This window comes from Molossus molossus, unplaced genomic scaffold (genome assembly GCF_014108415.1).
Source record: "Molossus molossus isolate mMolMol1 unplaced genomic scaffold, mMolMol1.p scaffold_m16_p_2, whole genome shotgun sequence".
NCBI classification, from domain to species: Eukaryota; Metazoa; Chordata; class Mammalia; order Chiroptera; family Molossidae; genus Molossus; species Molossus molossus.
In genome coordinates, this window is record NW_023425355.1 from 147,668,308 (window position 1) to 147,696,204 (window position 27,897).

Sequence of the window (27,897 nt, forward strand, 5' to 3'; positions counted from 1 at the left end):
GCCAGGGAGACATTTGGGGCCATTTGCTGTGTTTCTCATTCTATGACCCCAAATGCTTCCAGCAAGGACAGGTGCCCGGGGAGGCACCATTGTCTGTTCCCCGAAGCTGTGATCGCGTCCACCTGGGCTGTGGACTCGGCTGTCTCCTGACCAGCCCAGTGGACAGAAAGGAAGGTTTCCATGAAATGCTGGCAGTGGATGCCCTTTGCGCGAGGGAGTGTGCCCTCGGACCGTGGCACTGTGCCATTTTTCGTGACTAGAATTTCACATGGATTTGTCTCTTCCTAGCAAACGATGATGGTGGTGGTGGGTTCTTGGGTAACATGTTGGATGCATTTGAGCTGATTCAAAGAGTTCCTGAGACGTGCTGTTCTGAGTTGAGGGGTAGCCTCCAAAATATATCATCAATGGATGCACGGATAAAAAAAAAAAAACGTGGTCCATCCAAACAATGGAATATTATTCAGCCATGAAAAAGGAAGGGAATTCTGACCCCTGCTATAACATGGGTGGATCTTTAAAAAGATGGTGCTCAGTGAAATAAACCAGTCCTAAAGGGACAAATACTCTTACCGCAGGTCCCTAGAGAAGTCAGATCTCCAGACACAGAAAGTAGATGTCGGGTGCCAGAGACTGGGGGCAAGGGGGCGTGCTGGAGTGTTTCATGGAGATAGTTGGGAATGACAGAAGGTGCTCTGTGCATGAATATCTATTTCACCACAAACCTCTTGCCACTGGAGTCCTTGGCTCAACCTGGGGGCCCTTGCAATGGTACCAACAATGACCCCTTAGGACTCTGTCTCCCAAGTTACCCCAACGCATCATTGCCCCCACAAGCCCTGGGGTGGTGGCTCATCCCCATGGAGTTGCCTCTGTCCTGCCATGCCCAGTGGCTTCCTCAGGACTGAGATGGGCACCATCTTTTTAAAGATCCACCCATGTGGTAGCAGGGGTCAGAATTTTCTTCCTTTTCATGGCTGAATAATATTCCATTGTTTGCATGGACCACATTTTCTTTTTCCTTGTATCCATTGATGATATATTTTGGAAGCTACCCCTCAACTCAGAACAGCACATCTCAGGAACTCTTAGGAACTGCTCAAATGCAAGACTCAGGTGTTGGGGTGTCTCTGGATGTCTTCTCCCTTCGAGGGGAGCATGGCTGGCAGGGTTGTCAACACATTTTTTTCCAGATAGTTCTCTTCTTTGAATAACTCCTCTCCCCTTTGCACAACTTGACCTGGCTCAGGTTTCTGACTCTGGGGTCTCACCCCTTAGTCTCCCATTTCTTCCATAACCTGCACTTGGACTCTCATCCATTTCATATCTCTTTATCTATAACCCTAGTGCTTCTGTAGGTAGTGAGGTAGAAGACGCCTCCTCCCCTCGTATTTTTGTTAATCCTCACCAGACGATATGTTTCCATTAATTTTTAGATGGAGTGCAAGGAAGGGGGAGAGAGGGAGAAACACTGATGTGAGAGAGACACATCGATCGGTTGTCTTCCACGTGACCTCAACGAGGGCCGGGAATCAAACCTGCAACCCAGGTACGTGCCCTTGACTGGGAATAGTACCCGTGACTCTGCAGTCTGCAGGCCGATGCTCTAACTGCTGAGCCAAACCCGCCAAAGCAGACAAATCCCCCTTTTAATCATAAATTTTACTGATTATAATGAAGTTTCCAAATGCCCAAACTCACATTTGTTTTTGGAAGCTCCCTTTTCAAAGCATGCAGACCAACAGCGTTCATAACTGGGAATGAAACATTTGATAAAGACTAGAAATGAACTATGTTACAACCTGTGGAATACAGTGAAAATATTGAGACAATTTCTATTGCTCTACATTCTTGAACTACTAATAAATGAAAAAAAATTATGACGGAGCACCAGGGGAATGAAATAGAAATTAGGACGTAGGCTACAAAAGTAGTCATCTTGTGGAGAAATTCAACACCAAGTGGAAAGAACAGAAAAGCTACAAAGAAGATCAGTAATGGTTTCTTTTTCTTTTTAAGAAAAGAAGGAACAATACTTCACAAAACAATTATTCATCAGTCATCATACATTTTCAGAAAACAGGAATCAATTAGTGTGCCTTAGAACAAGGAAGAGGAAATGTCATCTAATAAAAATGTAACTTACATTCGGACAAAAAGGAGTTGTTTCTTGATGCTGGGCTAATATATTTGATGACCAGTCATAAAAGATTGTCTCATCCCCCCAATCCCCTGCTAAAAGTAAAATAAAATAAAGAATTTTCCCAAATAGATGCAAATAAATCAGATCACAGAAAGATTAGCAGCATACTAGAATAGCAAAGTCACAACCTTCCACCGCAAGACTCCTGCCTGTGATTGAGTTCCTGAGTAATTTCCCCAAACTGCCAAGGACAGTCTAGACTAGGAGTCGGCACAATGCAGACCCTGCGGTAAATATGGCCTTCCTCTTGTTTATGCAGATAAAGTTTTATCGAAACATGGCTCTATCCATCCATTCATTGTCTATGGCTGTGTCTGCCCGAGGGCAAGAGTTGAAGAGTTAATGATAATAATGGTGATGGTGATGATGTTCAAGGTAATGATGATGGTGATGATGATGATGGTGGTGATGGTGATGGTGATGGTGATGATGTTGAAGGTGATGATGGTGATGATGATGATGATGGTGATGATATTGAAGGTGATGATGGTGGTGATGGTGATGATGGTGGTGATGATGATGGTGGTGATGGTGATGGTGATGATATTGAAGGTGATGATGGTGATGATGTTGAAGGTGATGATGGTGGTAATGATGATGGTGGTGATGGTGATGATATTGAAGGTGATGATGGTGATGGTGATGGTGATGATGTTGAAGGTGGTGATGGTGATGATGTTGAAGGTGATGATGGTGATGATGATGGTGGTGATGGTGATGATGGTAGTGATGGTGATGGTGATGATATTGAAGGTGATGATGGTGATGGTGATGGTGGTGATGGTGATGATGTTGAAGGTGATGGTGATGATGGTGATGGTGATGAGATTGAAGGTGATGATGGTGATGATGATGGTGATGATGGTGGTGATGGTGATGGTGGTGATGGTGATGGTGATGATGTTGAAGGTGATGATGGTGATGATGATGATAGTGGTGATGATAATGATGTTTATGGTGATGATCCTGATGGTGGTGATGGTGATGATGACAGTGATGATGATGATGGTGATGATCACTGCTCTCTTCTTCACTGTAGTTATTATCACATACAATCACAGAATGTTGGAGCCGATGCACAGAGACGTTAGGGGGCTACCTGGGGAGGCCCAGCTGGCTGCTGGCACTGAGTGTCCCATTCATGCCTGTCCTGCCTCAATGTGCTTTTTCTGTTGTGCTGTGGGACGGGCTCATTCATTCTCTGACCACCATGCCCCGGGCTGGGATCATCTTTTATTTAAGAATTGTCACAGTGAATGTTGGGAGAAGCTCCTCTGAGCTTCCGTTTTCCCTTGCCTATGGTCCTTCCTTCATTTTTAAATCTCTCGTGAGCTGAATCTTGTCACTTGTCCTCAGGCTGAGAGCACCATCTTTTTCCCTGATCCTACTAGAAATGAGCTCACCCATGCTCATGTTCATTTCTATAGATAACCTTTATCCCTTGGTAAGGAGATTTCCGGTAAGAAATTCTATCCAATACAGCCTTTGGCGGCGTGCTTTTGTGAGGGGCATTTATCGGGCATACTCACAGTCCCCACACTAGCTGGATATGCTTTGTCCTGATTAAAATATAATCTCCCGGGGCAACAGAAAGTAAGAAACTCCTCAGTCGCCTGTGCGCTTTCGTATCCTGCCATTGTAAGCTCACCTCTCTGTTCCTGTGGCTGGAATGTGCATGTTATAAAATACCTATTTTTATAACCCTTCCTTGGTGAATTCGGTTGCATTTCACGTAGCTCTTGTATGTGCACCCCAGGGAAATGCGAGTCCGAGAGAGTGGGTTTGCTCGTCATTGCGTCCAGGGAAGGAACCGTCACAGACTGTAAAGGGATTCGGGGGGTTGGGTGGTTCTCTCTCCTTTAATTTTTTTTTTTTTGAGTTGTTTTTAATCCAAATCTGAATTATGCCCGTTGTAAGAAGCAAATCCCTCCTGTACGAATACGCTTCCCGTTGCCGTGGAAAGGGTGTGGTGGGGAAAGATGCTGCAACAGGGCTGACTTGGAGGATAGGACGACCTCAAGCCAAAGGATGCCGGAAGCTTCCAGAAGCTGGAAAACAAAACAGATGCTCCCAGTAGAGACTCCAGACGGAGCCCAACCTTGCAGACACCCTCACCTTGGCCCAGTGAGAATCATGTCAGACGTCTGAGTCCAGAGCTACAAGAGAACGAGTAGGTTGCTGGAGCCACAAAGCCGGTAGCCATGCGTCACAGTAGCCACAGCAAACTGTGCGTAGTGTCTTGGCATCTTTAACGCATTGTTTAGATTCTGCCAAGAAACACAGATACCTCCTCTGGGGGTCCGTGGATTTCTGTTTCTCCCCTGTTTTTGGATGCTATGGGACCTGTGGCTGCCCCTCCCCCCGCCCCAGTGCTCAGTGCTGTCATTGGGAAGGAAAGTCACGTCTGATTCCGAAACCAGGAGGAAAGAAAGACCTTTGGCATGGGGTCCCACGGTGCCCCCTAGAGGGGTCCCACGGTGCCCCCCCGGATGGGGTCCCAGGTGCCCCCCAGGTGGGGTCCCAGGGTGCCCCCAGTGGGGTTCCCACGTGTCCCTATGTGGGGTCCCAGGTGCCCCCGGTGGGGGCCCCACGGTGTCCCCTAGGTGGGTCCAGCAGGGTGCCCCCTAGGTGGGGTCCCACGGTGCCCCCTAGAGGGGTCCCAGGTGCCCTCCAGGTGGGGTCCCACGGTGCCCCCTAGATGGGGTCCCATGGTGCTCCCTAGGTGGGGTCCCACGGTGCCCCCCAGGTGGGGTCCCACGGTGTCCCCTAGGTGGGGTCTCAGGGTGCCCCCCAGGTGGGATCCCACGGTGTCCCCTGGATGGGGTCCCAGGGTGCCCCCCAGGTGGGGTCCCACGGTGTCCCCTAGGAGGGGTCTCAGGGTGCCCCCCAGGTGGGATCCCACGGTGTCCCCTGGATGGGGTCCCAGGGTGCCCCCCAGGTGGGGTCCCACGGTGTCCCCTAGGTGGGGTCTCAGGGTGCCCCCCAGGTGGGATCCCATGGTGTCCCCTGGATGGGGTCCCAGGGTGCCCCCCAGGTGGGATCCCACGGTGTCCCCTGGATGGGGTCCCAGGGTGCCCCCTAGGTGGGGTCCCACGGTGCCTCCGAGATGGGGTCCCACGGTGCCCCCCAGGTGGGGTCCCACGGTGTCCCCTAGATGAGGTCCCAGGGTGCCCCCTAGATGGGGTCCCACGGTGCCCCCTAGGTGGGGTCCCAGGGTGCCCCCCTAGGTGGGGTCCCCGGTGCCCCAAGGTGGGTCCAACTGGTCCTGGATGGTCCAGGGGGGTGCCCCCAGGTGGGGTCCCAGGTGCCCTCCAGGTGGGGTCCCACGGTGCCCCCTAGATGGGGTCCCACGGTGCCCGCTACATGGTTCTCAGCCAGTGAATTACACTCATAATTGGCCTAATTGCTTCCATTCTGCAAATATGTCTCCGGCTTCATTAGAATCGCGGCCACGGCTCAGCTCGAGCGGATATACGGGGTCTCGAGTCCCACTGCACAAACCACGGCTTTCTCTCTCCGTCCCAGCTGCCCGGGACCCGGGTCCGCGCTCACCCACCGTGTCATTTCATTTCCGGGACTCTCCGTAAGAGGGTCACTCAAAGGGTCAAAGCCGGTCCCCAGACGCACCGCAGGCTGCGGAATCTCCTGCGCCGGCCCGCGGATCAGTGATTCCATCGGAGAACTAAGCTCTGAGCCAAGGAAAATGTTCTCTGCGGCGAAATTGCCCCGCGGCGGGATCACCCCGTTGGCCCGGTAAGAGGATTTCCGAGCAGCCCCCGCGACCACTCACCACCCCTCAGGCGGCTCGGAGGAGGCCTCTCTCCTCCGTCTGCACGATGACTGATGAGCTCTCGGCGGCCTGCAAAGAGCCAGTCACTGGCGAAATCGCGCAGGACAACGACCTCCGGAGACTCACCACTTGCGAAGGAAGTTTTCTGAGCCTCTGGATCCAGCTGCTCACTCCTGGGAGACACCGGTTTCCACTCTCCATTCTTCTCTCTTCTTCGCCGGGCCGGAGCCGGTCTCTCTGGCCGGGTCGGAACAACCTCAGTGCCCACCGCAGCTTTGGTCCCGGAGGGCGTGAGGTCACGGTCACCTCCCTAGCAGGTGTTGAAGGCCAGAGAGAGCGGAGGCACCACCACGTTCAGTGCGGCCGAGCGGAAGGGCCGTTCTGAACGCCAAGTTATCTGCTGCTTTTTCTTCATGAAGGTTCAGCAAAGGGCCAGGAACTGCGGGACTTACCCAAAAATGTGTTGTGTCGCAGTCCTGGGGACCAGACGTCTGAGGTGGGGTGTCCCAGGGCCGCGCTCCCTCCGAGGCGCCAGGAGGGTCCTTCCAGCCTCTTCCGGCTCCTGGGCTCCAGGCGTCCCTGGGCGGGGGCCCGTCCCTCCCGTCTCTCCTCCGTCCCCACGGGGCTTCTCCTCTGCGTCTGCGTCTCCTCTTCTGTCTCTTCCAAGGACCTGTCATTGGACGGAGGCCCCCCGACCCAGGACGGCCTCATCTTATCTAAGTCCACCTACCAAGACCCTGTTTCCTAAGGAGGGATCGTGCTGGTCCCGGGTGGACACTTCTGGGGGCCCAGAGCGCATCGCAGTAGACCCAACACGGGGGTGCCAGGCAGGGTGGAGGCTCGGTCTGCAGCCTGTTGATGCGGAATCAGGACGTCAGACCCTCTCTCGTGGCCACTGTGATTGCAGGAGGGACATCATTCTGTTCCGATGACGGACAGACGCCGTGGGCAGCAGCTGGCTGCCCATTTTCTCCCCCTCTGAGCGTCCACTTCCGTGCGTTGGTTACCGACAAGGAGCACACTCAGCTGACACCTTCAGTCCCCCGTGGGCCAAAGAAACTGGGCTTTGGTAAGAGAGGTGTCACGTGGTCACGCAATTCCTTCTTTCTGTGTGAATTGGAGGCGTGGGGGGTGCGGAGAAGGAGGGAAGTCTTTCTTCTCTGAGAAAACAGGACCCCGGGAAAACAGCTCTTTTTATTTCTGTTTTGGCACAAACCTCGGGATAGTAATCAAGGCTGTGAACAAGCGAGTACAAATCGCAGAGAGGACCATTTGAGGCCCCAAGGGTTTTCAGAACGACGCCTCGAGCAAGCTGGGGTTTCCCCGGACCCAGACACAACGGCCCAAGCGAAGCCACCGAAATAACAGAGTCGCTGAGGACGGTCAGGCAGGGGGGGAACGGGGGACACACAGCGTCTCCACACGAATGGAAATCACCCGGCAAAGGAAAAGGAACCTCTGGGCAGCACCCGCGGACCTGCCAAAGAAATCGACTCGGTTTCTCCAGCACCCGCGGCGAGAAGTACACTTGTGTGCCCGTTCTTGTCTGTTTAATCACCGTTGACGTCAATAGCCCATGAATGGGGGGCGCACGGTGGAGCGATTCGGCATTGATATACCTTGCGATCAATGAAAAAAGAAATGAGCCCGGCTGGGGTGGCTCAGGGCTGAGCGTCGACCCTGCACCAAGAGGTCGCCAGTCCGATTCCCGGTCAGGACACAGGCCCAGGTTGTGGGCCCATCCCCAGTGGGGGGCGTGCAGGAGGCGGCCCATCGATGTTCTCTCATCCATGTTTCCATCTCTCTCTCCTTCTCCCTTCCTCTCTCTAAAATCAATAAAGAAATTTTTTAAATAAAGAAAGGAACAAAATCTTGCCAGTTGCACCAACGTGCATGAACCTAGGTGGTGTTATCCTAATGACATTGATCAGATACAAAACACATGCAATACTGGCTGAGGGTGTTCCCAATATTTTCTCTCTCTTTTTTTGTGTATTTTGTACATTTAAAAAAATTGTTTTTGCCCTGGCCAGTTTGGCTCAGCGGTTAGAGCGTCCACCTGCGGTCCCGGGAGACCCGGGTTCGGTTCCCGCTAAGGGCACGTACCTCGGTTGCAGTTTGTCCCCGGCCCTGGTGGGTCGTGCGGGTGGCAGCCACTCGATGTGTCCCTTTCACGTCGATGTTTCTCTCTCTTCCCCCCTCTCTCCCTCCTGCTCTGTCTGAGATAAATGCAAAAATATTCTGGGGTGAGGATTAAAGAGAGAGAGAACAAATCCCTAAGGGCCACCTGATCATCTCGAGTCTGAGACGGGGAAGGTTGGGGTGCAGGCAGGTCTAGGAGAGACGCCTGGCCTTCGTTGAGGCGTAACCAGGCTACGGGGGCTCCAGGGAGGCCGTCTGCTCTCCGCCATCCTCTGGGTTCGTGCCCCGGAGCTTGAGAGAATGTCGGTCGGATGTTGGTGCCTCAGGACACGTCCACTCGAGGGCTCAGAGTGAGGCGGAGGGTCACCACGGGGCACGGACGTCCCCGCTGCGGGCCTGGACGTCCATCCGGGGCTGTCCCCTCAGACGGCAAGGACGTGCACGGACCCGGGCCAGAGACGTGTCCCCGATCTCGCCGTGTTGCGGGAAGGGATTCAAGCCGGGGACAGTGTCCGTCGCGGCACAGCCGGCCCGCGTTTATTTCCAAGAGGAAGCGCGTTCAGACACGGTCACAGCAGGGCACGAGCTGGCCCACGCCGACCCGGAGCCCATTCCCGGGCTGTTGAAATGTTCTGTCCAGGGGCTGGGGTGTGGAAAACCAATCAGGAATCAATAAATGCGTCCTCAGGGCTGGACGCCGCCCCGTCCGGACCTCACTGGGCCAGACGTGCTGGAGGAAGCTTCGTCCTTCCCGGCCTCACTCTGGGGTCCGCTAACGCCTGGCTCGTTCCTGTTGGCACGTTCTCCCCCGTGTCCCGGCTCGCGATGGCCCGGCCACCTCCTCGGTCGGTCCCCTCACGACACAGGCTCCTGGATCCCTGAGGCAGCCCAGGCCCGACGCTGCAGAACCTCCCGGGCAGCCCGCCGGATCCAGGGACTCGGACCGCTGTGCCGTTTGCAGAGTCCGACTGACCACGCGCTCCGTCCGCCAAGCCAGGTGTGGCTGTGAAAAGGCCACTTTGGGGACCGGCCGGCAGGCGGAACGTCCCCCACAGACCGAGAGAGCAAATAGGTCCAACCTGCCTGTGTCTCGGGACATTGCTCTCTCTGATTCGTTTCTTGTTAAGACCCGGAAGGTCACGCTGAGGTCGACGGTGAACAGGAGTCTCCACCGTGGGGTCTCAGCTGTGACACTTGGCGTGGGAGGTGACCCCAAAATCTCCTTGACTCCTTATTAGAGGGGTCACCGGGGTTAGCCAGGGACACATGTTCGCGGAGGGTGAAGTGACCGGTTGTCATGGCTGGTTTGCCCGAGGTTCTGATCTCTCTAGAAGGGGGTTTCTCTGCAGAGCCGTCGGGGGGCAGGGACATCGGGGTGCAACCTGGGGAGCAGTCTGCAGTGGGTAGCAGTGTCTCCAGCAGGGAGGAGGAGGGTCTCCTAGGGACACACAGGGGACTGGCCCAGGACGCCCCGCCGGTCCACACGCCACGGTCGGTCAGTCCCTGGTACGAAAGGGCGTGGAGCGAGGCGGGCGGTCAGCCCTGCGCACCTGCCGCTCCCCGCGGCGGATGGAGTGACTGCGTCTGATCCCCGCGTGCTGGATCCCACAGACGTGAACCCAGGGGGCAGAGGGCCGGCGGTGTGTCTGCTGGACACAACCACACGCAGGTGGGTGGACCTGTGCTTTCCGAAGCCCCGGGACTCGAGAGGCAGCTGAGTGTGTGTCTCTGTCTCTGTCTGCACGCACCTGTCTGTCATCCACCTGGTTCTCTATCACCTGTCTGTCGTCTGTCCATCTGTCTGTCAGGGGTCTATCTCATCTCTCTGTCATCTGCCTTTCATCTATTATCTACCGATGTCCAGCCATTCACGCAGCCACCATATCTATTATCTGTCTATCTATTACCTCTATCTATATATCCATGCGTGAATGGATCATCTATCTATCATCTATCTATCTGTCTATCTATCTATCTATCATCTATCTATCATCTATCTATCTCTCTATCTATCTATCATCTATCTATCTACCTATCTATCATCTATGATCTCTCTATCTATCTATGTACCTGTCATCTCTGTCATCTATTATCTACTTACATCCATTCATCCATCATGTATCATATCTATCATCTATTTATCTACTGTCTATCATTTATTTATCTACCTATATCCATCCATTCATCTGTCTATTTATGCATCCACCCATTCATTTACCCATCATATCTATTATCTATCATCTATCTATCTATGTATCATCTATCTATCCATCCATTTATCTGGCTATCTAGCTAGCTAGCTAGGTATCTACCTACCTACCTATCTATCTCTATCATCCATCTATCTATCTGTCTATTAATCTATCTATCTACCTATCTTTCATCTATTATCTATCCATATCCAGCCATTCACCCAAGCACCATATCTATTATCTGTCTGTGTATCTACCTCTATCTACATATCCATGCATGTATATAGCCAGCTACCTATCATCTCTGTCGTCTGTTATCTACTTATATCCATTCATCCATCATCATCTATCACATCTATCATCTATCTACCATCTACCATGTATGATTTATCTACCTATATCCATCCATTCATCCGTCCATTTATCCATCCATCTATTCATCTGTCCATCCTATCTATCTATGTATCTATGTATCTATCAATCTATCGATCAATTGATTGATCTATCTATCCATCCATCCATCCGTCCGTCCATCTATCTATCTCTATGTATCTCTATCTATCTATCTATCTATCTATCATCTATCTATCTATCCACTATCTATCTATATCTATCAATCTATTTATCTATATCTATCATCTATCTATCATCTATCAATCTATCATCTATCTATCTATCTATCTATCCATCCATCCATCATCTCTGTCATCTATTATCTACCTGTATCCATTCATCCACCATCCATCTATCATGTCTCTTCTATTACCTGTGTCTCTATCTAGTACCTAGTACTCATCTGTCTGTCTAGAGACAAACAGGTAGAAAGACAGAGACACCTTGAGAGAAAGTGTCCTGGTGGGACCAGGAGAACCAGGTGGCGAAGGGCCCGTGGACACGGTGAAGGAGGCGGCATCTGGAAGGCAGGGCTTCGTTTGGAACAAGGACGAGGACAGGCGGTGTCAGGTCCACCTGTCTGTGTCCTGCCATCCCGGCTTAGAGACACGCCCCGGCCTGTCTGTGCCACGGACCAAGTCCTGCTTTTCGAATTTCTCCACACCCTCCTCCCAGGGCCCTTCCCATTCGCCGTTCCCGGTGGTCCCCCGCGCTTTGCCTGTTGGCACCCCCTTCTTCAGAACCTCGCTTACCCTGGTTTCATAAGCTCGGCGCACGCCTAGCTGAGCATCTCGAATTAAAACGCAGCAGGAGACGCCGCGTGGCCCTCAAGGAGAAGTTCAGAACAACAGAGCCTGGGGTGCCGTTAGCACCGGTGAGGACGGGCGGCGGCGACGTTGGCTGTGCCGTCCCATGGCCGTTACGTACCTGGGGACTGAGGGACGGTGGCCAAGGCCACGCGCCGGGCCAGCCAGGTGTTCCAGAGCTTCCCGGAGGACACGCCCAGCTCACGTGTTGGTCACCTGCTGAGTTGACGCTGTGACTATTTCTGTGCTCGGAGGACTCAGCACAAAGGCCGCTGTGGCCGCCAGGGCGCAGAGAGCTGGGTGCCCTGGATACGCCCTGGATACGCCAGGCACTCGGTCACCTGCCTGCCCGGGAGCTAGAAATAGAACCAGCCCCAGGACAGCCGGGGACATCAGAGAGCTCCACCTGCCAAAGGACTCGGGGTGTCAGGGGCTGTTCTGTGCACCTCCCGTCCTGAGAGAAGTCAGGACGTGGCCGCGGAGATGCCGAGCTCCCACCGGGAGTGTCAGGGTGCTTGGCGTTCGGGGTTCGCGTCTGTGGCCCACAAACAGCCGTCTCCGCTCCCTGCCACCGCCTTCCATGTGGAGCTGACCAGGGCTGCCGGGACCCCTTTCCAGATCCGAGCTGCTCGGCCACACTCGGGTGCCCGGCTGGGGGCGCGTGGATGGAAAACCCCTACTCTGCCCTGAGCGCGTGAGCTCAGCGGTTAGAGCGTCAGCCCGGAGGGGCGCGGGTTCGATTCCAGTCGAGGGCATGGGCCTTGGTTGCAGTGGGATCCCCAGCCCTGGCTGGGGTCGTGCAGGAGGCAACCAGTCATGTGTCTCTCGCTCATCAATGTTTCTCTCTCTCTCTCTCTCCCCCCTCCCTCCGCCTCTGTATGAAAATCAATGGGAAAATATCCTTGGGTGAGGATTAAAAAAAAAAAGGACAACTTCCGTATCCCCGCGATGGGATCTTGAACGTATGGGTCACCTCCTGGTGAGGGTCACGCCATGGAGCCCACCTGGTGCCGCGTCCCCCGCGGTGCACAGGACTGTGCAGGGACCTGCAGTGCCTGGTCACCCTCCTTCCTGAGAATTTGGAGCTCACGCACCAAACGGGAACCGGGGGTCTCCTGGGAGCCGGGGGGCTGAGCCCCGATAGGCACGCCCATCAGTGTGTAATGAAGACACCACCCGTCCGGGGTCAGGGTCTGCCTCCCCTGGCCGCCCAGACACACACAGAGCAGAGGGGATTGTTCTTGATCCAGAACAGCTCCAGGTGTCTCTCGACTCCGCTGACGCAGTGTCTCCGCCTGCACCCTCGTTCATCCTTGTGCACTGATATTCTGACCACAGAGGACCCGGGAACTCGAGGGTGCTCCTGCGTGGAACTGCCCCCTGGGCCATCGGGGAAGCTTAGACTCTGCTCTGAGCACCCCCTTCCTGCAGAAGCCCGTACCTGCCGCACGTCCGTCACTAACAGAACAGCCACGATGCACCCGCTGTCGGCAAACCTCCCTCCGGACAGCAGGAAGGACATCCAGCTCCAAGGCTCACTGGCACTAGGATTCTGTGCACCTGCGTGTTATTTCCTCGTCATCATCACGTTGCCCGGACCCCACTGCCCACATGTCTCCAGTCGGTTTTAAATGCCCTTAAAACCATCTCCCAAGAAATCCGTTAGCAGCCTGGAAAAGTCCGCTCTCCTCCCTGGTCTGCACGAACATGTTTGAAGGGGTCAAACGCAGATTTCTGTGTCGGCGGTGGCTTGGTCCCAGAGCACGGTTTGGCTTTGCACGCGGTCAGGGCGTCGCCGACCACGATGTCGACTCCCTAGTAATGAAACCCCCCGCGTCTCCCAGAGCCCAGCGTGTGGCTCGTGTGTGTGACAGTGTGCGACGCGCGTTTCGAGCGTGCGACCCCGGCTGCCGTTGTGCGCTGTCGCGGAAGGAGTAAGAAGCCGTCCCCTTCACGCGCGGTCACTTCCGATGGACGGTCCCGCGTGGAAATGGGGCGCCGCGGCGGGGCTGCCGGCGAAGACCCTGCGCTGAAACCTGTGTGTGCCCACGAACACCCGACAGTTAGGACGCTGGCCGGCGCGGCGGGAGGCACCTTGCGTGTGCAATGAGGCTCGGCGTGTGGCCACATCGTGACAGTCTTGATGTGAGGAGTCGCTCAGAACCAAAGCCAGGCGTCCGGGGCGGGGGGCGGGGGGGGGGGGACCACTGCAGAAACTCCTCTCTGCGTGACGGGCACCTGGATATGTCTTGTATTCTGCCCTGTTTCTGCATGAACCCCAGGCAGCACGGAGACCGGGGGCCTGGTATTAAAACGCAGGGTCTAGTATTTCTCAGTTCCGGAGGGATCCGCAGACGGGGCGCCGAGGGCCTTTGAAAAGCAACTTTACAGCTTCCGGGGGGACGGGTTATGCCATCTCGGGCCCCCCGCCCCCCCGGAAGGACTCGGGTTGGTCAGAAGGCAGGTGGAGAGGGGAGACATAGACAGGAGCTTTAATTGTGGTTCTTTTTTTTAAAAAATTGATTTTAGAGAGCCACACCGGCCGGGCTTCTTAAAAATGTTTCATTGTGGCCCGGCCGGTGTGGCTCAGGGGCTGAGCGTCGACCCTGCACCAGGCTCTTTTACTCTTGTTTAAAATCTGCCTTGTGGAGCTGACAGCGATGTCTCGGTCTCTTCTCTCCCACCTTGTGTTCCAAAGAGCACAGAACAAACCTTCTCGGTCTTTGCGCGGACACGGAGTCCGTCCGTAGAAGTGGGGTTATGTGTTCTTGGAAGATCTCGAGGAATGAGCTGAACCCCTCAGCCACACCCCCCTTCCCGGACGCCGTCCCCGCGTGGTTTCTCTCTCTCTTGCGCGTGTTGGTCGGAGGAGCCCTGATGTCCCCGATTGGATCGTACTCGTCGGCGTTTTCTCCGAGAAGCATTCGTTGCGTTGAGCTTTTCACACCCGAGAGGTACATTGAACACAGCATGGGGACCGAGAGACGCCGGAACCTGTAATTTTAAAATCTTCACGACGCAGACACATGCGTATTTTTAAATGTGCGTGGGCAGCCTGGTCAGGCGCAGGCTTGGCGGCTTTCTGGGCTCTGAGCCGTTTTGTTTTGAAGAAAAAGGAGCAGCAGGTGTAGTGGTGAGCACGGTGTCTTCCTGACTCCGTTCTGCGGTCGGCCTTCTTACTTCAATCCCCGTTTAGAAACGGTGCCATCCAAGTCGTGGCTGTTGTAAGTATCGCCGGGATGAACACACGGGGGCATAGATCGCTTTGCATTTGCATTTCGGGTTTCTTGGGGCCACTGCTCAAAAGGGGGTGCCGGGTCCTCAGGCAGCTCCGCTGTTAATATTGTGAGGACACGTCCACGGTGATGGACCAGGACCTGACTTGGGGGAGGCGAACACGCAGTCCAGGGTACACGTGACGTGTTGGGGAGTCGCACACCTGAAACCGGAATAATTTTGTTCACTGACGTCAACCTATACGTTCTATAAAAAAAAGAAGAAGAAAAAATGTTTTAAATAAACCTTTCCAAGTTAAAAAAGGAAAAGTGTATCATCCGCGTACAGAGTCTGAGTGTGGGCTCCCCCGGGGGGCCCCCATTCGGGTTTGATTCCTGACCACCTTAGGGGGGCTCTCAGCTCTTCGCCCAAGCAGCGCCCCCTCGTGGTGACCTGGGTCTCTTGATTCTGCTCCTGGACGACTGGTATACCTCCCACTTGCCCGGGTAGGTAGACTGCTCTCAAAAACACCTGTCTCCTTGCATTTCCAAAATTATCCGGACCAAAATGAAGGTGTCCTGGTGGCAGGCCCTCTGAAATAGAGAACCCCTGTCCCCTCTGACCACGCACAGCGTCGGGGTTGCAGCCTCTCCTTGCGTTTTGGGGGAATGCAGCCGCTGAGCCCCTAACCAGCAAGACTCACAGGGTCCTGTTCGAGGTCGCTCTGGGGCCGGTGTCTGGCGTCCGCCCCAGCGTGTTCCTGTTCTCTGGGACGGAGCCCTGCAGGGGTCCCATCGGCCGTGGGTGCCCAGCCCTCCCTGGCTGTACAGCTTGGTTTAGGGGGTGCAGTGGTTCAGGGGGTGCCGTGCAATGTCACCCTCTCTCCGCCATGTGCCTGTCCCGTCCTGTGCAGGCCGTGCCCGGTGGACGGCAATGCTGGGGTGGGGCCGGCGACCCTGAGCGGATGCCCAGGGCAGGTCTGGAGGGCAGAAGGGCAGCAAAGCCCTCTGGCCGCCTCGCCCAACCACCACCTTGAAGCGAACAGTGTCTTGTCTGTTATGAACCTTCCCTGTTCCCCCACAAAAAAAAAAAACACAAGAAAAAGCATCGTCTGCCTTTCCCGAAATCCCCAACATCGCTCTGATTGTGGAAGGAGCGTGTGTGGCCACGCTGTCATCCCGCCGTTAGCAGCATCTGCGAGGGCTTCCCCTTCCCCTGCGTGTCTGTGCGTGTTTCTGGGGGAACCAGAACGGCCTGGTGGGAACCCCCACCCACGTGGCACTGCGTTCCAGCACCACGCTTCCCGGTGAGCAAAAGCTCCCCCCGCATCTGTCACAGACGGGTGCTGTTGTGGGGAGAATGCGAATGAATTGCTTTAAAAAAAAAATGAATCTTAAAAACATGCAAAACAGAAGCGCCCTGTGTTGCTTTTTTCCCCTTAAAATCAGTGCCTTCGGCAAACACAAAATGACTGTCGATGTCTGTTCCTAAATACGTATCCAGGGACATGCCCGCCCCTCTCCACTGTATTTCTTTAAGGAAAATATGGACGGCCCGGCCCGTGTGGCTCAGTTGAGTGTCGGCCCTGCACCCAGAGGTCGTCGGTTCGATTCCCGGTCAGGGCACAGGCCCAGGTTGTGGGCCCGACGCCCAGTGGGGGGCGTGCAGGAGGCGGCCCGTCGATGTTCTCTCTCATCCATGTTTCCATCTCTCTCTCCCTCTCCCTTCCGCTCTCTCTAAAATCAATTTAAAATATATATATATATATCCTCTCAGGCTAGAGGATTTGGCCAGCGCTGGGATGTTGTGATATTTGAAATGTCCTACAGTCACTATAAAACAGCAAAGACCCCCAGACGTGCCCACGCCTGAGACGTGCGTCCCAGTAGACATGTGTCCTTGGCCTACGGGGGTCCCGCTGTGCTCGGCTCTGGGGTCCTGAGATCACACCGGTCTATGTGAGCGTGTCCTCAAGAGCAGGGCTTGAAAACCCAAAGCAGATGCAAGGATTCGGGGTTCACGCCGCTGCCCCCGACTTGGCAGACAGCTCCCAGCTCGCACGGCCGTCTGCTCCGAGCTCCTGCCTTCCTGTGTGCGCTGGGCCGGGGACTGTTCTCAGCTCCTGGGAGCTGCCCTGAGGTCCCTGCCCCATGACCGGCTCCCATCCTGGCAGCCTGGTCTTCAAGGACCGCAGGACACTGTCCTCGCTCTCATTGGCCAGCCCAGCGGAGTCTTACACAGTGACCTGTGGTCAGGAGGGTAGTGATGTCCCGTCCATTGAAAGCAACCCAGTCAAGGGACGGACATCCCAACCTCTTTGCCAGATGAGGGCACCCCAGCAAGGGGCCGACCTTCCGTCATTATGGCCATTTAAGGGAACCCAGTCAAGGGACGGACATCCCAACATCTGCCACGTTCTGTGGACGAGCAGCAGGTCCCAGGCCGCACCCCCACTCAGGAAGCGGGGTCATGACGGCGGGAGGTCGCTGGGCGCTGGGTTCATTCCCCACTCGACCCCTCTCTCCGTTCTCTCTGTCTGTCTTCCAGTGGAGTTTTTATACTGCGACCTGGGCTCCCTGAGGTCCGTCCGGGAATTTGTCTGCACGTTCAAGGAGAAGAAGCTTCCTCTGCACGTGCTGGTCAATAACGGTGAGTTCTGGTCAATTCCAGAGGTCGATTCCGATGCAATTACGAAACCCCTCAGTCCCCGTGAGAGAGCCGTTGGTGAAAGCAGAAATGCAACAGTCTCCGTGGCTTCATTTCATGCACACACTTGGCTCGTGTTATGGGCATAGTCAATTATATATATATATATATATATATAGTCAATTTTATAATTTTATAAATATATATATATATTATTTTATTTTTGGTACAGATGTTTCTCCTTTTTTTACCCCATTGACACTCACCTCCCCATCCCCCGCACCCCATCCTTGGCTTTGTTGTCCGTGTCCATCGGTTATGCGTACACGCATATACGTTCTGTGGTTTATCTCTTCCCTCCCCCCACCACCCCCTCTTCTGAGGGTTGTCAGTCTGTACCCCACTTCCACGTCTCTGGGTGCAACACTGTGTGCCATGGACATTTTGCCAAGGGCGTATTCGGAGCGTGCCGAGGGTATTTTCACACATGCCACCTTATTAAATTTCCATCACGCCCTCGTGAGAAGCATTTACGTCGGGGCCGGACACACGCTTGGCCCACTGTGTCCAGTTCTCCCTCACCATCTCCATCTCTGTGCGTCCGGGGCGAGCGATCCTGATCACACCCTCAAATGGGTGTCCGCAGACTTGCACACGCTGGACTGGAAGACCACATGGAAATATGGAAAGGAAGTCAGTCGTGAAATGGACACAGTGGCTAGAATAGACGTCCATCCATCATGGACAAGGGTAGTGTGAGTGCCCAAGACGGTCGTTGCGGGCCTGCAGGGTTCCCCAAATTGTCGCCCGGGCCCTTCCTCCAGGATAACCAACTCCCCCCAGAAAGGTGATCGGTGAACACAAGGTGGGTTCATGGGGCTCAGTTCTGTTCCCCAGTCACAGGCATCGAACCTCATGGATGCGCGCAGCGGCTGCAGCCCCAAATCAGGACTTCCACGGGGAGCTAAAGTTCATACTCCTGTTTTCTTTTGTTTGTATTCTTTTCTTTTTAAATTGAGTTGGTTGGGGTGACGTTGGTCAATACATGATATAGGTTCCAGGCGCACAGTTCTATCAAAATCTTCTGTACATTGTATGGTGTGCTCACCACCCCACGTCAAGTCTCCTTCCGTCACACCCCCCTTTACCCTTCCCTGCCCCCCACCCCCTTCCCTACGGGACTATTGTCTGTTTTTTGTTTGTCTTTTTTGTTCATATATTCCTTCCAGTTTTGTATCCCACACAGGACCGAGATCATATGCTTTCTGACTCTTCTCCGTCTTACCTGCTTCGCTTAGCACGAGACCCTTGAAGACAGGGTGTCGGACGTTTTGTCAACGGTCAGCATTCTAGACAGGAGCTATTGTGACCGTTGCTAGCGTGACGGACACACAACCAGACCCCCTCTTTCTGGCTGGGGAAGCTCCCACCCGAAGCTGGCGATCTCTCAATCCCAAGGATAATCAATAATCAATACCATGCGCGCGCACACCCGCAGGCTGGGGCACGGTTTGGTGTTTTTTCGCTCTGCGGTTTAATTCATCTAGTTCCTCCCCCTGTCACGCGCGTGCAGAGACCTTTAGTAAGTGCACAGGACATGCATGTCGTTTCTGTAGGATTTCTTCCCATAACCCCACCGGTTGCTGGTGGAGCCCAGGATGTCGGTGGATGTGCACCGGGAGTGATGATCTCTCGGCTGCTGTAAAAAAACACATTTCCCCAATGATGCTGAGCACATGGAGAATGTGCTCGGAGCACCTCGGATGATGTCCCGAGTCCCCTTGAACCCGCTCTTTGCCCAGAGCAAAACCACTGTCAAATTCTTGGAATCGGGGCCCGTGAGTTGTGCTACGACCTGACAGCCCATCTCGGACCGAACAGATATCCGTGTTGGCATGTCTCTCTCCCGGGGAAACCTTCTGCTTGTCAGGTGCGTGATCACTGGAAGGCACATAATAGGATCGGAATGAGCAGGGAATTGTAAGCCTTAAGGAGATTCAGCACTGGGTGCCCTTGAGCACCTGTCACCGTTGACCGGACCACCGCGGCCCCAGCGGAAACGGACGCTAATGGGTCCCGTGTTCAGACCCCCGGGTGCCATGAAAAGCCCGTGCCTTCAGCGAGGTTGGGCGGCCAGTCTCCGGGCTGTCTCTTCTGTTGCCCAAATGCAGCGAGACAAAGGCCAGCTCCAGAAGGGGCCCCGGCATCCCTCGTCCCTGGGCCAACAGGTCATCCTCAGCGCAGCAGAGGGAAGCCCCATGAACGAGGTCACACCCTCCACGTTGGCTGTACATTTCCACTGAGCCTCCCATCTCTGTCAGACCTGACGGAAACCTTGGGGTCCCACCAGCTGTGAGCACCCCAAAATTCCATCAGCAATCCTCATGGTGCCCCACATCCCCTTCCAACACCACCCCCCTCATTCCATCAAGCATTTGCAGCACATTTTGACATCATGTATTGGTTACTCCTTGATGCCATGACACAGGGATGCTTACCATGAAATTTAAAATTTAGGCATGCAACCCAGCTGCTGTGGCTCCGTGGCTGAGCGTCGACCCTGCACCAAGAGGTCACCAGTTCGATTCCCGGTCAGGGCACATGCCCAGGTTGTGGGCCCGATCCCCAGTGGGGGGCATGAAGGAGGCGGGCAGTCAATGTTCTCCCTTATCAATGTTTCCATCTCTCTCTCCCTCTCCCTCCCTCTCTTTCTAAAATCAAAAAAGAAAAAACAAAATTTAGGCACACAGCCCTGGCCAGTTTGACTCTGGATAGAGCATCAACCCATGGAGCGAATGGTCTCGGGTTCAATTCCCAGTCAAGGGCACATACCTGGCCTGCAGGTTTGATCCTCAGCCCTGGTCAGGGCCGTGCAGGAGGCAACCAATCAGCGTGTCTCTCTGACATCCATGTTTCTCTCTCTCCTCTGTCCCTTCCACCCTAAAAATCAATGTAAAATATCCTCAGGGGAGGAGTAACCAAACTAAAAAATATTTCGGCATGCAGCTAGTCCAGGGACTGCTACCCCCAATCCCAGGGAGTGGCAAATCACCATTTCATTTTGCAAGGTGTGGGCGCAGGAATTTGGACAGTTTGAGCCCCTAACGTAAAGGCCTGGGGCAGCCGTGCAGGACAGCTCCCCCAGTGGTGGGAGTCGGTACTACCCATTGTCAGGGCTCTACTGTGGTGGTCGACCAGATGTTCTCCTTGTGATTCTCAGACAAGAAGGCCCTGGGGGTGTTTGGCACATTTCCTTTCTGACCAGAAAGGTGACCTGGAAGCCAGAACCACACACCGTCTGTGGGATGACTCCCCCACCTTGCCTCACCTGACGCCCCCTGAATTTCCTCTGTCCCCAGCTGGCGTGATGATGGTCCCTCAGAATAAGACCGTGGACGGGTTTGAAAAACACTTTGGCTTGAACTACCTGGGACACTTTGTTCTGACCAACCTCCTCCTGGACACCCTCAAAGCATCGGGATGTCCCGGCCGCAGCGCCAGGGTGGTGACTGTGTCGTCGGCCACGCATTACGTCGGGAAGCTGGACATGGAGAACCTTCAGAGCAGGTTGGTGCTCACGCACGTCTGTCCTTACAGTCTCCCACCTGGTTCACGGTCACCTGTCCCTCCAGCCGCCGTAACACACTGGACACAGGGCTTCCTATCAAAGCACAGTATGCACCCTGGCCATTTTGACTCAGTGGTTAGATCATTGGCCCGTGGACCAGAGAGTCCCGGTTCCCACTAAGGGCATGCACCTCGTTTGCAGTTTGTCCCCGGCCCCAATTGGGGTCATGTGGGTGGGAACCAATCAATGCGTCTCTCTCGCATGGATGCTTCTTTCTGTCTCTTCCTCCCTCTCTCCCTCCTGCTCTATCTGAGGATAAATGCAGAAATGTCTTCGGGTGAGAATAAAAAAATAAAATAAAATAAACACCCCATGGAGACCCAGGAGGTGATTGCACGGGGACTTGGTGAGGGGCACAGGGGCAGGGGGCAGGGGGAAGACCGTGGACGCAGTCAGATTTCACGCCGGCTCCCTCTTTCCTTCGCAGCGGCTCCTACTCCCCGCACAACGCCTACGCCCAGAGCAAGCTGGCCCTGGTCCTGTTCAGCTACCACCTGCAGAAGCTGCTGGCTGCCCAGGGCAGTCACGTCACCGCCAACGTGGTGGACCCTGGGGTGGTGAACACAAACCTCTACAAGCATGTCTTCTGGGGCACACGTCTGTTCAAGAAGCTGTTTGCCTGGTGGTTTTTCAAGGTGAGCCTCCAAGCAGCCACGGGTCATTTCTGCGTCCATGATCGAACCCGTGTGGTGGCCCCTTGAGGCCACTTGTACGGTGTTGGATGCAACAGCCGCAAAGGGGAAGGATGTGCTGTGTCCCCTTCATGTCCCTGTAGCCGAGGTGAGAAGGTGGCCACAGACTTGGACATGCATACACGTCTTGGTCTTTTTCTACAAAGGAGCAAATAGGTTAGAGGCAGAGAAGAGGCAAGAGCATCCGATGCCCCGGCCTACAGACTGCTGACACCTGGACTGCATGGCGGCAGGGCCTGGCGTCCGGCTGCAGCTGTCCGGAGTGCAGGGGGCGCTGGACGGGGGTCAGACCCAGGAGATTGTTTTAAAAACGACTCCAGAGATAAAACCCAGGCAGCGTCTGTTGTTGGCGACGGGGATTAAAAGAGGAAAGGCTCAAAGGGGTCTCACTTGAGAAATTGGGGGGTCAGGGTGGCACCTGTCCAAGACGGGGGAACGGGGCACATGCCCAGGTACGTGTTTGGGGATGGTTGACCTTGAGGTGTGAGTGGAGGGTCTCCAGTGCCAGAGGGCAGCTGGGCCCCCACGAACACATCTGTGGCTCAGAGGAGGTCCTTTCGAAGGGGAGGGCGTGGCCCCAGTGATGGGTCCATGAGGGGAAGGGGGGACATGGAGGTCCCTGGAAAACCAAGGTGAGACCAATCCTCAAGAGTTCCCGCTCATTCATGTCCTCCGTGTGCTGTGCCTTCAATTCTGCAGGCTGTTAATGCTGGGTGTTAATATCCCCTAACAAAGCGTTACCCCAATGGACCCTATCTAATCCTGTGGTTGTAAGACTCCTTTCTCAACTTCCAGTTGCTTACTGCTTGCGGCCATGCCCAGCACACGTTGAAATCCCACTTGGATTCTGTTTCGGTGGCTATGTATTGTGTGTGTGTCTTTCCAGTGCCCTGGTGCACCTCCGACAACCGCACCCCGCCTGTTCTACACCCCAGGGCATCGGGCCTGTTTCCAAAATTTTCTTCGTTTGCCCACAAGAGGCCAGAACACAGGGTGAAGCTGGTCACTCCCAGGGGGACAGTTGCGACACACCCTTTGGGATGTGGCAGGGGGTAAACTGAGTCTGCAGAAACCAGTCCATGTAGACAACAGGGGGCAGTAGCCCCGGCCAGAAACCTTTTTTTTTTTTCTTTCCTCATCAACATTATAAGAAAACAGCGTTATTGGAATACCTCATGTGTATACCACTCTCTTGAGTTCTGTGCATCTCTCTCCTGGACTGTCCCACTGGAGGGGGTCCTGGGAACCCCACAATCTGTCATCCGTGGGGCAGAAGTGTAGCGCGGAGCTGCGGACCCCAGACACATGCGGGTGACATCCTGAACGGGGCGGTGGGCGGTCCTGGAATCCAAACACAAGAAGCCTGGGAGACGGGGGACTTCAACGTTCATTTTAGTAAAACACGCTCGACCTGTCCGCCAAATGTGGGAGCCGGGTTCCGTTTAGGTAAATGAGTTATTTGTATGTTTTTGCAAAGGGCGCTGGTTGCTCGATGCACCAGGGAAAATGTTTCGAGAAGGAGCAGGGACACGCGCCTCGGTGGGTCCCCCCTTGTGGGTTCATAAGAGTTGGGATGTTGGGGGGAAGCTGAGACAGACACAGGAAGGTTAGTAAACATTGGAAACCGCTACCCAGAGGAGCTGCTACGAGCCCCCGGAACCTCTGTGGGATTCTTGCCCTCGCGGGTGTATCGGAGCATCACCGTGTGTGCAGACACCCACACGACGTCTGTCTCCGTGAGCAAAAGAGCATTTTATCCTCCTCGGTCTCAGAGAAACAAAATTTCATGTGAAGCAAAAAAAAAAAAAGCTAATTGAATTTTGTAGAGAGGGACACAGAGCTGAATGAAATGAAAAGTCATCCCCCAAAGGCACAGAGCCCCGCGTGGGGACGTCCTCCTCGCCCTTGGTACTCACCCCTCCCTGGGGTCACCCTCCCCCTGGACCCAAACACACACACTCACTCACACACACAGATACACACACACACGCATACACACTCAGACACACAGGCACACTCACATACACTAACACATACACACACTCACACACAGATACACACATACACACTCACATACATACTCAGACACGTACACACACTCACACACACACAGACACTCATACACACACTCACATACATACACTCACACAAATACACATACTCTCACACACATTCATACACACACATATATACACACACACACATACACACTCAGACACACATACACTAACATATACACACAGTCAGACACACATACAGATACACACAGACACACTCACATACATACTCAGACACATACACTCATACGCATACACACTCACATACAAATACACACACAGACACACACAGACACACACTCACATACATACACTCACACACATATACACACACACATACACTCACACAAATACACATACTCTCACACACATTCATACACACACTTATATACACACACATACACACTCAGACACACATACACTAACATATACACACAGTCAGACACACACACAGATACACACAGACACACTCACATACATACTCAGACACATACACACACACACAGACACACACTCACACACACACACACAGGAGCCCAGGGTTTCCTTTAACCCATGTTTCACTCTCCAGAGCCTTGTAAACCCCTGAGCTGCCCCCAGAGCTGACTGAGATGCCCTAGGTCCTCCAGGCCACGCCATGGCCTCCGTACAGCCCGGCGCCACCTTGCTGCCTGGGTGGGACCCAGGGATGTCAAAGGAGCCACCCTCGGCCATTTCCCATCATTCACTTTAAGTGTCCTGGGAAGGTCGGTACGCGGTGTGCACAGGAGGTTGCTTGCTGAGACGGTTGTCCTCGTACTGACATATGCTTTAAAAATCCCAGGCTCCGATGTCCTGGTCGGTCTGGCTCAGCGGTGAGAGCGTCGGCCCGCGGACCAGAGAGTCCCGGGTTCGGTTCCCGCTAAGAGCACATACCTCGGTTGCAGTTTGTCCCCGGCCCCAGTTGGAGTTGTGTGGGTGGCAGCCCCTCAATGTGTCTCTCTCACATGCATGTTTCTCTCTCTCTCCCCCCCCCTTCCCTCCTGCTCTCTGAAGATACATGCAAAAATGTCCTCGGGTGAGGATAGAAAAAAAAAATCCCAGGCTCTACACCCGACCCAAGTACTGTGGTTTAAAAAACAGTTTGGGGTTCACATCTCCACGTTCTTCAGCATAACGGCCTGGGTGACATTTGTCATGACCACTTTGAGTAGGTCAGCCTCCAGAAACCCTGCCGCTTGGGTTGCCTTGGCTCTGGCGATGATCCCTGTCGTCTGTGACTTACACCAGACAGTCCAAGGTTGGTCCGTTGAGCCGATTTGGATTTACAAAAGTTGATCACAAACGAGAAGCTCCTGAAAGTCATGATCCCAATCATAAGCTGCTAAGAGTAAAGTCTAGTGTTTTCTGGATATTGAATCACAGTCATGATGACCCTGAGGTTCCCACCATTTCTAATCCTCTGAATTTCTCCTCCTGTCTCTCCGGTGGCCCTGGGTGTTTTTCTCCAACTGACCAGCTCAAGGGCCAACTCCAACACGCTGCCTTCTGCCTTCACACATCCCTGCATTTCAAGCTACTCTTTGAATTCTCTTCTCCCCGAGCATGTCGCTGGAGCCCTCACAGGCTCCAGTCCCCCGATGACACTCACCTCGCGTCACCAAAACCACGAATCTCTCAGCGGTGACCACGTTGTATCAAATTGCTCCCTATTACTGATCAAGCACGGAGGCTGAGCACACACCGCCTCTGAGCCAATTCTGTTTCCGTTTCACAAGTCGTTAAAGTGAATATTGACATCCGGGATTTTTCTATGCGTCTTCCTATCAAAACGAGTGAACCCACCCAGCCGGTGTGGCTCACTGGTTGAGCACTGTCCATGCACCAGGAGGTCGCCCGTTCGATTCCCGGTCCAGACACAGGCCCAGGTTGTGAGCTCGATCCCCCGTAGGGGGCGTGCAGGAGGCGGCCGATCGATGTTTCGCTCTCTCATCACCGTTTCTCTCTCTCTCTCCCTCTCCCTTCCTTTGTCTGAAATCAACAAAAGCATATTGTTTTAAAAGTTCGTTTTTTAAAAAATGAAGCAAACATGGAAATCTGACCCACGTAAGACTGTGCTCCTGTTGGCTTGGGTTGAAAAGAAAACCCACCCCGGAGCTGAGGCGTGGCGAGGTGACTCATCTGGGCTCCCGGCATGGGTTTGTGGACCCGGGGATGGTTCTGTGTCTTTGCCACCAGCATCGTATGCGTCGAGAACCCTGTGCTCTGCTCCAAACATCAGTATGTTCCGCTTTTCTCTTCTCCCCACAGACCGTGGATGAAGGAGCCTGGACGTCGGTCTATGCGGCCGTTACCCCGGACCTGGAGGGCGTGGGTGGCCTCTACCTTTACAATGAGAAAAAGACCCAGTCACTAGCGGTCACTTACGACCTAGAGCTGCAGGAACAGCTCTGGGCCAGAAGTTGCCAGATGACCGGCATCGTTGACGTGACCCGGGACGTCTTCTCAGGGTAGCTGCCCCGTCGGGAGGACGTCTCACGGGGTCCACCACTCACGGGTCTGTGAAAGATCGCACCGGCCTCATTCACTCACACTCTGTTGCCAAAACGTCAAGCCTTTCGGGATGCCAAGGAGCAAGAGGAAGGTGGAGGGTGACCCTGAGCCGCTGGGCCTCCCCCATCCGTCTTGTGATTCCAAAGTGTCCAATTATTCCAGATGCCATGAATCATTAAACTCTGCCACCTGAGTGTCCGGCTCTCCTTGCTTGGCACAGAGAAGACAAGGGGGTTGGGGAGAAATGGTCCCTGAGAGATGAATGGTTTCAGGAGAGCAGCCGCTGCTGGGAGACCAGGGCTCCGGGTGTCCCTGTGTTTGTTCCACCCACACGACTCATTGTGCTCGAGACAGGGCTTGGACGTGTGCGTCCTCAAAAGACACAGACACGAGCCTCACTCAGCACGTTGGTCAAGGTTGGTGCGAGCCATCGTCCACTGTCCCATCTTCAGAGTGGCCTGTCCGCAGGGGCCACCTGCCACTCTCAGACCTACTTGCACAACCTCAGGCCCATGAGTCGTGCAGACATAGTACTAGACCTGATGGGATGAGGTGGGGCAGGGAGAGGGACCAGTCACACTCACCGTGGGGCTCTGTGGGACAAGGACAGGGACCAGTCACCACTCACCGTGGGGTTCTGTAGGACAGGGACAGAGAGAGGGACCTGTCACCACTCACCATGGGGTTCTGTAGGACAGGGACAGAGAGAGGGACCTGTCACCACTCACCATGGGGTTCTGTAGGACAGGGACAGAGAGAGGGACCTGTCACCACTCACCATGGGGTTCTGTAGGACAGGGACAGAGAGAGGGACCTGTCACCACTCACCATGGGGTTCTGTAGGACAGGGACAGAGAGAGGGACCTGTCACCACTCACCATGGGGTTCTGTAGGACAGGGACAGAGAGAGGGACCTGTCACCACTCACCGTGGGGCTCTGTAGGACAGGGACAGAGAGAGGGACCAGTCACCACTCACCATGGGGTTCTGTAGGACAGGGACAGAGAGAGGGACCAGTCACCACTCACCATGGGGTTCTGTAGGACAGGGACAGAGAGAGGGACCTGTCACCACTCACCGTGGGGTTCTGTAGGACAGGGACAGGGACCAGTCACCACTCACCATGGGGTTCTGTAGGACAGGGACAGAGAGAGGGACCTGTCACCACTCACCGTGGGGTTCTGTAGGACAGGGACAGAGAGAGGGACCTGTCACCACTCACCGTGGGGCTCTGTAGGACAGGGACAGGGACCAGTCACCACTCACCATGGGGTTCTGTAGGACAGGGACAGAGAGAGGGACCAGTCACCACTCACCATGGGGTTCTGTAGGACAGGGACAGAGAGAGAGACCTTTCACCACTCACTGTGGGGTTCTGTAGGACAGGGACAGGGACCAGTCACCACTCACCATGGGGTTCTGTAGGACAGGGACAGGGGGAGGGACCTGTCACCACTCACCATGGGGTTCTGTAGGACAGGGACAGGGGGAGGGACCTGTCACCACTCACCATGGGGTTCTGTAGGACAGGGACAGGGGGAGGGACCTGTCACCACTCACCATGGGGTTCTGTAGGACAGGGACAGGGGGAGGGACCTGT

General features: G+C 54.5%; 1 protein-coding gene across 1 annotated transcript in view; it reads left to right on the forward strand.

Annotated features, from left to right (window-relative positions):
- DHRSX (dehydrogenase/reductase X-linked) overlaps nt 1-26,485 on the forward strand; it is a 61,830-nt gene extending 35,345 nt beyond the window's left edge. The window contains exons 4-7 of the mRNA XM_036270399.1: nt 17,290-17,391; nt 20,748-20,955; nt 21,444-21,651; nt 26,055-26,485. Of these exons, the coding sequence (XP_036126292.1) occupies nt 17,290-17,391; nt 20,748-20,955; nt 21,444-21,651; nt 26,055-26,258 (722 nt within the window). The 3' untranslated portion in view covers nt 26,259-26,485. The remainder of the gene's footprint in view (nt 1-17,289; nt 17,392-20,747; nt 20,956-21,443; nt 21,652-26,054) is intronic.
- Nucleotides 26,486-27,897: the final 1,412 nt, after the last annotated feature.